Raw genomic sequence first — 10,686 nt, forward strand, 5'->3', positions numbered from 1 at the left:
AGTTTGTTCCCCAACTCATATGAATGTCCAATATAAAACCAACTGTGCCATCAGCATCAGGGCTATCATGCAATAGTAGGTCCATGCCTTTTTTGGAAAACTGCTCAGTGAAATTCAGCATTGAAGACCACAAGGGATTTGATTGTTGTATGGATGTAGTGTATTAGTCGATAATTAATTAAATAATCTCATGAAATTTGACCACACAGTTCAGTACAGGTGATATCAGCCTGTCAAATCAGCAAGTTTGATTAAGCGGCTCTGTCCTCCTGGGTGTAGATCTGGTTTCGGGAAAAATTACACATCTTCAGTAAAGGTTATTAAATGAGTTAAATGTCAAAACCAGCTGAGACTTGACCACAATATTTGTTTTCTTAAATGGGTGCGTCTGTGAACATAAAGTGGCAGTGTAAGACTGTCAAATATCACTTGTGGTCACGCCTGACAGTTGAAGACACAAACGCTCAAAAGTGCAGTAAGAACTTCTCGACAGACACATTTAAAAGTAAGTACAACAAGCCTACTTCACACAAGTGGTATTTGTGTACATCTGAATTCAAACGTTGTTTTAAGTAGGAGGTATAGGTATTATTATGCTTGCTCGTCATGACTGACAGACATTTTCAAGTACAATGGAAACCACTTAAAGTGATTCACCCTGTTCGGGTGAAACTGATCACTATAAACGGACGATTTTTTTCTTTTTCCTTATTTCTCATGCAGATTACCATCTAACTGACATTTGTATATTTATTACATGAACATAAAGTAATGAAACGGACAGTTTTGCTATTTACAGAATTTTATGGGCTCTTTCAAAATACAGTAGGTCTACAGCTGTTTCAAACGTGCTGTACAAATTAAATTACTGAACTGTGTATAATTCAAAAACACTATAATACAGTACAGTACTGTATATAAAATGTAACTTAGTGTAGTTCAAATTATAATTAGACTGTGGCCTAAAACATAAAAGCATTGTGTGGTTCACAAAATACAGTAACGTCAGTAGTGCAAATACAGGCTAACCCTGTGCTCACACCAGCAGCGACTTTTTGTCTCCAAGTCACTGTGTCACTCTGTAGCTGTCGCTTGCAGCCAGCTTGTGGGCATTGCAAACGTAGTTTTGAGGAACTGGGCTACAAATGTATTGACAGGAGATGCATCAATTTTCTTAAAAAAGTATACACTAATAAATATTATAAATACCAACCAAAATGCCAATATAGGAACTAGAGTTTAAGAAAACGTTTCACAGAGAGAGAATATAAGGGGAACACATCTGTCCTCTGATTGGCAGTCGCTCGACTCTGTCGCTAATTTGCATCAAGTTGAATGTTGCTCAACTGTCGCCATGTCATGGTGATCTTGTCGCCAGGCGACTAGTCACGCCGTGTTGCTCAGTGTCACCCAGCAACCACTGGAAATGAATGAGTTCCTGTCGCTTGTTGTTGCTGCCGGTGTGAGCGCAGGGGAAGCCATGGCTTGGCTGAGGTTTCAGTGCATTTCTCAATTTTTAACAGAATTGAAAATAAATAAACTGTAGGCTACCAATGTCAAACTGGTATAGAAATGATTCTGCCCAAGCTTTTTGGTCCATATAAGCGGTTGATCGCTATAACTGTAACCACTATAAGCAGTTTCCACTGTAGTTCAGAAGGGATTGAAACTGGCGGGGGAATTAGTCTAATCTGTGGCCCAGACCACACCGCTGGATATTTTCAGGTTGGATTTATATTTCATCCTGAAAATGAGGATGAGCAACATGGAACCCTTGACCTTTAACCTTTAATCCTGTTGCATGCAGAATGACAAAATATATGCATTGGTGCTACTGGAACAGAATTTCAATGAGTAAAGAAAATGTGGCATATTACCTATCTTTGCTCTTACATGTAACATTGCTGTTGATTTCTAATTCATGCTCTTGTTCATTCTGTTGATTTTGTAATTCATTAAGTGATTAAACTGTGTACCAGGAATGAATGTCATGAAATTCACCTCAGAGAAACTCATTTCTTGACGCTGGTGCCATGTCTGCCTTTTTGATAATTAACTTGCTCTTGGGGTCATATGTCAGTCCTGAATTAATGGCTATGTTACTGTACAATAAAAAAGTGTTAAATACTGATTTATTTTGTGCACTTGTTGATGAATTGGTAGGGAGGTGGCCCTCACCAGGTGGCTCTGAAACTGAAGAAAAGCCCAAAATGTTTTATTAGACAAAGACAAGAACTGGACATGTTTAAGAGGCAAAGCATACCAAAGCATATCAAAGCATAATTTTTTAAAATTTGAATGCAAGTTATAAAATTGTCTGATTGTAAAATCATTAATGCTCAAATAATACTGTCAGTATGTGTGGTAACCAAGATCACCCAGTCACATGCTGCATTTTGAAGAAATTAAGTTGATTTCTGACTGTCTGTGAAATTGGGACTAAAACAACATAATTCAGTCATGAGGAATGTTTTTAATGTGCTGTATGCTTTGGTTCATTATTATAACTCAAATGTTTGACACTCTGCAGTGTTTCTGTGTGCTCTTCTCAGGTTCTGAAAAATGGCATCTTTAACTGTAGCAAACACCAGTTTCTCCCTCAACCTGTTCAAGAAGATCAGAGAGAACAATAAGACAGGCAATGTGTTCTATTCTCCTCTGAGTATCTCCTCAGCATTGACCATGGTCTATCTGGGTGCTGAGGGAAACACTGCAGCTCAGATGTCTGAGGTGAGTTTGCACAGCTTCTCTGTACAGTGGCCAATATGGGACATTCTTTGGTCTCAGCTCTCAGACCTGGGCACATGAATATATTGGGAGTTAGGAATGTGTCATCTTAGGGATAGCAACTGGACTGGTAATGGAATGGTAAAAACTATAGGTTTTAACTTGCTTAAGTCATGTGTCTAGAGTAAGGTTGGGTTATAAGGGTGTCTATGAGCAATTAATGTCCTCTGAGATTAAAAGTATCAATACAAGCAACAGAGATTTACACAGATTACCACTCCTATGTGCATTAAATATTTTCTGTGGTTGTCATGAGACACACCAAAGAATACAGGTTAGACTCCACCTGTTCTGCACAAAACCTCTTATTTTCTCACAGTCTGTCTGTGAAAATGAATGACTGTCACAGGATTGAAGTGGGTTGTGTCTCATAAAATCTCAGATCTAGTCTGTCTGTAGAGACTGAAAGAGAGACAATGCTTTAGTACAGTCATTCATAAATTATGAGGAGTATCGTACCTGTCTTAATAGAAATGTCTTGGAATGTTCACCTGGAGACGAAGTCTAACTTTTAGGTGCTCAGATAACCTTTGATCTACTTGTAGTTTTCACTTAACTTTGAAATGGAGACCTTGTAATATTATACAGCTGAATGCATGATGGTGCATAAAGTTATTTAAACATTTTCCTATTTAACCATTCCATGTAACGGTTGAGTTCTCATACAAACACGTCTTGCATGACAAAGCAGACGCTTTAATTTTTTCCAGCAATTGTAGAAAAATGCATTGTTTAAGATTTTAATAACAATATGGCAGTCATAAAGCCCTGTTACAGTCTGTTCAGATCATTCTAGCATTCTCAACAGTCAAACTACCATGTATTTAATCAAAATGACGTTGTAGGTCCTGTGCTTTACCAAAATCCTGGCATCTGGGATGGCCGCACCTGTATCATTTCAGCAAGAACAGCAAGCACCACAAATACAGCAAGTACAACAAGGACAGCAAATACAGAAGCTACCTCAGCTACCCGCGGCTCTCATCAAGGTTGTAATATGAATTCTATAAGTAACCACCAACTCACGGGCTAGAAGGTTGACAGTTTGGACATAACATGGCAGTTGTTGGTGAATGCAACTTTTGATGAAAGATGTTGGCTGTTGCTGAGCTTAAAAAAGAGCCCTGAAAATTTGATGTAACTTTAAGAAATTAAGTTATAAAACTCAATTTTAGGTGACTTATACCTTTACAGACACTGTTATTAAGTGAAATAATATGTAATATGAATATAATATGAAATAATCAGTGAACAGTAATTTAATTTCTTAAAGCATTTTGCTTCTTCAGCGCTTCTGATTGTTAAGGATTACAGTATGGAAGGGGAGTGTCAGGGGGACTTGAATCTCTATTCAAGAGTTAGAACAGGGTTAACACATTGGCAGGTAGACTGGACTCACACTAACAGGTTGACAACACACAGGAATAAGAACAGCCAGGAAACAGGGCCAGTGTACAGGCAAGGTTTTCACTGATTCACTAAGAGGGTTTTTCAGACAGAGGGACATACTTGGTTTTAAACAGATGCTTTGCTCATAGCTGTGCTCATTAATGGCAAGATTTTGTAAATAAACAGCAGAAAAGCAGGGGTATTTCTACCCAGTCGAACTAAGGATAAATGAACAGAAACTGGTGCACAGGATTATTAACTAAACAGATGATCAGACCAGTCAAGCTGAATGCTGAACATGGAGGGGGGAGCATTATGCTAAGCTGTTAAAAGTAACTGAAGAATATATGGTATGTAATGTATCTTTATTGATTGTTCTTACTTTTAACTTTTTTTCTGCTTCAGAAATGCAGAAATATTTTAATTTTTGCAAAAAGACTTTGCAAATATCTTTTCTTATGATATTTTAAAAATCATTGCTGCTTATGAACTGTTTTGTTTTTGATGATGAGATCTAGTAAAGTGACAATCATGATGAACACTCAGATCTGTGATCATCCTCACAGGTTTGAAGTGGGGCTAAGCCCTTCCCTGGGACGAAACAGAGCCCTGAAATAGAATACAGTGTCTCTGAGCTGGAACTTTTACATTGTATGTTTTACATGAGCATATATTTTTTCCTCAGTGTCTTCCTATTAGCAAAGCTGAGGAGGTTATTCATATGGGCTTCAGCAGTCTCTTTAGTGAGCTGAACAAAGAGGGAGTCCCATATTCTCTGAGCCTGGCCAACCGCCTGTATGGAGAGCAGTCCTTCCAATTTGTTGAGGTGGGATCATTTTTGTAGTTAAGATGTGACAAGAAACGCTCAGATGGCATTGTACATACTCTTGTTAGAGGATTCCCACAGCTGAACCTGTTTCTGTCTGTCAATTTCCAGGACTCAGCCTAATGTAAAGAGCACTTCTTTGAATTGAATGGAGTTTGATTATTGTCTGGAACTTGTGACTGTCCACTGAGACAGTATATTCAATTAGTTCATACGAATACAAGTATTTATCTTCTTATTCTATGATAATTCTGCCAGAAATTCCTTAACGACACCCAAAAATATTATGGGGCTGAACTGGATGCTGTGGACTTCAGATCAAACCCAGAGGCTGTCCGTAAGAACATAAACGACTGGGTGGAGAAACAGACACAAGGTCAGTTTTATCGTCAACGTATACACAAGTTTGAGTGTTTGACCAACATGTCTCATCTTTCATTTTTAACCTGTTCAGTTCAGTTCATAATCCACTATAATAATAATATAATAATATAAGTTTATTCAGAGGCCAGTATCACTATTTATAGTCTCAAAGGGCTTTACATGTGGGGGGGGGGGGGTGTTCTCTCAGATCTGCATTGTTCTTTTTGAAAATGTTAATACAGTCTTGTGCAGTTACCTACGAGATACTTTGAAGTTTGTACCTGCCTGTTACTAAGCATTGAACAGTCCAAGCAATGGATAATGATGGTGAAACTTTATAAATCTAATTAAATGCACAAATTCATCTGTCTGCATGGCACTGATTTCTTCCTGACATCCCTAATTCTGTGGGTCCCACCCATAACAGTTGACAAAGCCACAGAAACACCCAAAATTAAACTGTCAAGCTGTTGCGCAAATAACTAACACTACATACGTTGCTAATCCATTACCAGCAAATCTGTGTGTGTCATCATAGTCAGTTAGTTCCTCTGATTTTTTGTTTGTGCTTAGTGTTTTATGTGTACTAAAACAGCAGTAAACATTTGGTAAATCTAATTCAAAGAGTCCAGACAGAATTAGCCATGATAGCTGTGATTTGTGCAATACTTAAAGAGCTATTTAATGAGTTGAACAGTTGTTAGGTTGGTTATTGCCTCTTTACTTGCTGACTAATGCTACAATGAACTTCATCACAGACAAAATCAAGGACCTGTTGGCTGAAGGAATTGTATCTTCACAGACAATACTTGTCTTGGTTAATGCCATCTACTTCAAGGGCTTCTGGAAGAGAAAGTTTGCAGAGAGTGACACTATACAAGTTCCATTTCAGCTGAATAAGGTATATTTTGTACCTTAAAAATATTAGACTGAGGAGAGTTTTGTACCTTAAAAATATTATACTGAGGACAGAGTTCTACTACAAAAAAAGTATTTGAAGGTTTGTTTGTTAGTACTTCAGCTCTATCAACATGAGAAGGAGCTAAACTTAGAACAGAACAGAAGCCTCTTTGACAGGAATGTCACACATGTTCCAATGCAAAGTAACAGAGGACATCACTTTGAACAGACCAGTTTGACCTTAATATAAGTTTGATCTCCAAATGCTGACTTATTATTATTTTACTTGCATTTCTATGGTTACATTTAACATAAAAGCTTTGATTGGGCGCATTTAGGCAGTCAGCTTGATATGTGTAAACAGCAACTGGACCAGCAATTGATCTTCTGTTAACAGTTAATCTGGGATCAGTAGGCTACCTGCTATTACCACAATATTACAGTTCACTATGACAAGTACATACATATAAATGACATTTTATTCATCTCTTCCAGGAACAAAGTAATCACACTATTCATAACTTTACTTCTACGTTACTCTCTAAAATGCTTACAGATACGCAAAATGGAAAGAACATGCATGACATGTAACAGTCCTTCCAGTACTTCATCAATGGTTCATCAACACACTAAGTAACTATACATGACTCACTCAGAAAACATATGGGCCAGCAAGTTAAGGCCTTTACAAGGAAAGCTTCACCTTGGAAATACATCTTATATAAATAAGGGCGGCACGGCGACACAGTGGATAGCACTGTCACCTCACAGCAAGAAGGTCCTGGGTTCAATTCCTGGCTGGTCCTTTCTGTGTGCAATTTGCATGTTCTACCCATGTCTGCATGGGTTTCCTCCCACAGTCCAAAGCAAACTGGAGATACTAAATTGCCTACGTGTCTGTGTGTTTGCCCTGGGATAGGCCCCAGCACTTATTAGGATAATTATTGGGATAAGCAGTTTAAGAAATGAATGAGTGAATAAATTATATTATATGTTCACAATTAAAAATAAAACAAAGGAGGCTACACAGTGGTAAAGTAGTTCGTGCAAACATAAACTACAGACAGAAAGGCTTTTCAAAGAAAATCATATGCACATTATCAAATGCACTCAGCACATTACCAAACCATTGCTTCAGATGAACACATTTTACTTCCTCCTCTTTGAAAGAGTCTCTTCACATCAACAACAAAAAAAAAAAACAAAGAAAGAAAGAAAGGCTGAATTGGAGCATGAGAGTTTAGATTCAACCGTGAAGTAACGTTCGTCTCAGTGGGATTTGACTTTGGTAACTTTTTTTTTTTTGAAGATCATGGTATAAAAAGCCTGTGAGGTTCATTCTAGCAGCTACGGACTCAAGTTACATATGTCAGCAGTCATGCAAACACAGACATGGGTATTATTATATGGATGAAATTTATGCTTTGTAATATATTCCATGTAATTAATATAATTTCCTTCAACATATATATGTAATACAAGTACTGAAATTAAGCAACTGTAATGGAACAACATATTGTAAACTGTAATGCATTACACTACTTTGTTACAGAGGAAAGTAATTAGATTACAGTAGTGTGTTACTTTGTGCTGCTTTATCCCAACACTGTAGAAAGTAAAACTACAGTAGCATGTTACTCTAGCACCTCATCAATGTCTAGATAGGGCCAACATTACAAGCTATAAGACATAGTGATAGGAAGTTCCAATTTGATGTTTTCCAGTAAGCGTGATGATGTCCGCTATACAACCTAAACATGGTCTTAATATATCTTTATTTCCAGAATGAGACAAAACCAGTGCAAATGATGTTTCAGACAGACCAGTTTAATATGGCCACTGTCCCTGAGGTCAACACTCAGATTCTAGAACTTCCTTACAGAGGAAAGGACCTTAGCATGCTCATCATGCTCCCAAATGGGATAGATGATGACACCACAGGTCTTGAGAGGGTAAGACTAAATTATGACCCATGTACAATCTGATCTAAGTGTGAAAATGACAGACTGATAATAGATTGATCTTTAGTATTTTTCTTACTGATTTTTTTCTTCCTCTGGATTTTTTAAAACTATTGAAAGTGGGCAACAGTAAAATAAAAGTTTTATGATTGATTCGGAGACATGTTTGGTGGAAGACTTGTACAGGCCTGGATTCATCAGCAAAAATCCTTGGGACGATATGTTTTGCTTCATATGCTATAGTATGTTGGTAACTTTGGAGTAATCTGGAAATGTTTTTGAGAATTACCACTGAGTACCATAATTGTCTTTCAATCTTCACATTTCTGCTGGTCAGACTCTTTCAGTCCTGGTATATAATATGCTATTAGCAACTATGTGCTTAGTCTCTCTATCTGCACAAATAGACTTTTTTGTTGTCTTCCCTTTTTTCAAAGCTGGAGAAGGAACTCTTCTATGACAATTTTGTTGAATGGACAAGACCAGATAAGATGAATCCTGTGGTGGTAGAAGTTGGCCTGCCCAGGTTCAGGATGGAGGAGACCTATGACCTGAAAGATCTCCTGATCAGCATGGGCATGGTGGATGCCTTTAACCAAGCTGACTTCTCAGGAATGTCACCCAACAAAGATCTGGTGCTGTCCAAGGTGGTGCACAAGTCCTTTGTGGAGGTGAATGAGGAGGGCACAGAGGCAGCTGGGGCGACCAGTGCAGTTGTGAATGTTCTTAGTGCCAGGCCCGTTTTCATTGCGGATCACCCTTTCCTCTTTTTCATCCGACACAACCCCACTCAGAGCATCCTTTTCTGTGGCCGCTACAGCTCTCCTTAAACCTCACCTGCTGCTGTAGCATTCCACTCTCTGTTAATAGGCCTGATTCACATTCAGTCACTGCACATAAAATATATTAGCAGTAAATCAGATTTTGATGACTTTCTAGATGTTATAAAAATATTTTGGTGCAGCATTTCAGGAACTTTGCTTGAATTCTCACATAAACCTCCCATAAGTTAAATACTGTGCTCTAAAGTTGTATTTTAATTTTTTTTTTAAATGAAGCACAGTTTTCTCTTTCATGTCTTTTTCACAGTCAAAATAAGAAGACAACTCTTAAAAAATAAAATACATTTAAAGTTAAAAAGTCGTACACCTCCTCTACCCTACATACCTCAGCAATTAAAAAACAAAAAACAAAACATGATCTTTATTAATCTATCAGTATCTCCAAAGCAACCTATTCAACAAAGAAAAATTTGCTTGTCTATAAACCAAACAGCAAATAACAATATGTCATGTCTCTTTCCTGATAATGGGCAGCAATTTTTTTTTTTTTTTTTGCTGAAATAAAGCAAAATTTGAAATACATGATAGCAATCTGAAACTCAATCATACATTGATAAAACAAGGCTGGCGTTTTACTAATAAATGATTTAAGAAATCATATCCGTAATCTGTCTTTTTATTATCAACACCTTTGAGATACCTGTTAGTCAATGTATTAGTCGATATATTGTCAGTAAAGATTAACTGTTGGAACTGCAAAGTACAGAAAAATGCAGAAATGCCCGGCAGGGTCCCCTCACCTCAGTTAATAGTTGTAACGACCTCACCTCCTCCCTCGCCAGTCTCAGCCATTCCGCGCTCAGCGTTGCCGGTCTACTAATCACCGGCCTGATCACTCTCATCCCGCACACCTGCCCTCACTTAAGTTTCCCATTACACATCTCCCTATTTAAACCCCTCCGTCGGATCAGTCAGTGGGAAGTCTACACCTTCCCGTGTCTACTGAGCCGTTCTTCTGTTGTGTGTTTTGGAATAGTCCCGTGTGTCCTAAGCTGCTTCGTTACCTGTGTGCACTCCCCTCTGGTCTCCTGTTACACCTGTCTGTGTAAAGCTTCTTTTGTTTATTTGATTTATTAAAACCTCAGTTTTGCCCGCACTTGTGTCCTCCGTCTTGGTGCTTCCTGACAAGAGTGATGTTTTCTTTTGGGCCTTTTGCCAGTTTCTGACAGGTCACATAGTGGCATAGTGGCTCAGACCCCTGCTTCATCCACCAGTTTGACTGTTAACCCAAGACATCCAAGGAGCTCCTCCCTCAGGCTGTTACTGGACTACAACTGATTTTATTATTTATTTGGGCACTTGACTGATTAAAAATGGTCTAAATAGAAGCCATGGAAAAACAAACTTCCAGACTTATAGGAGCTGAACAACTATCCAGACAAGGTCACTTATCTGTTTCAACTACATTAATCATCTACTCCTCCTGAATCCGTTGATAGGATACTATACATTCCATGGGAGTGTAGGTGTCCAGGTTTTTACAGTATTGTGGACCCCAATGGCATAAGTCTGAAGGACTGGGCAGTAGAAGCTACAGCATTATGAGGATTTCTTTTATATAAAAAAATGAGGTCTTTGTCCTTTATTATTCTGGGAGTGAAGCACCGATGGAAATTAA

At 38.1% G+C, this 10,686-nt stretch overlaps 1 protein-coding gene across 1 annotated transcript; it reads left to right on the forward strand.

Moving 5' to 3' along the window:
* The first annotated feature begins 2,562 nt into the window (after positions 1 to 2,562).
* On the forward strand, positions 2,563 to 9,056 carry LOC115807362 (leukocyte elastase inhibitor-like). Its single transcript, XM_030768304.1, has 6 exons — positions 2,563 to 2,756; positions 4,876 to 5,002; positions 5,261 to 5,378; positions 6,124 to 6,266; positions 8,050 to 8,217; positions 8,664 to 9,056. The coding sequence occupies exons 1-6, from the start codon at positions 2,563 to 2,565 to the stop codon at positions 9,054 to 9,056; spliced, it is 1,143 nt and encodes a 380-aa protein (XP_030624164.1).
* The last annotated feature ends 1,630 nt before the right edge of the window (positions 9,057 to 10,686 follow it).

The sequence above is a fragment of the Chanos chanos genome, chromosome 3, assembly GCF_902362185.1.
Source record: "Chanos chanos chromosome 3, fChaCha1.1, whole genome shotgun sequence".
Lineage (NCBI taxonomy): Eukaryota > Metazoa > Chordata > Actinopteri > Gonorynchiformes > Chanidae > Chanos > Chanos chanos.

Bases quoted from the DNA above. Each gene is read 5' to 3' on its own strand.
- LOC115807362 (XM_030768304.1), top strand. From the start codon at position 2,563: ATGGCATCTTTAACTGTAGCAAACACCAGTTTCTCCCTCAACCTGTTC. The intron at 2,757-4,875 runs GTGGCCAATATG...TCTTCCTATTAG, and splicing joins TTGCACAGCTTCTCTGTACA to CAAAGCTGAGGAGGTTATTC. The intron at 5,003-5,260 runs GTGGGATCATTT...TAATTCTGCCAG, and splicing joins AGTCCTTCCAATTTGTTGAG to AAATTCCTTAACGACACCCA.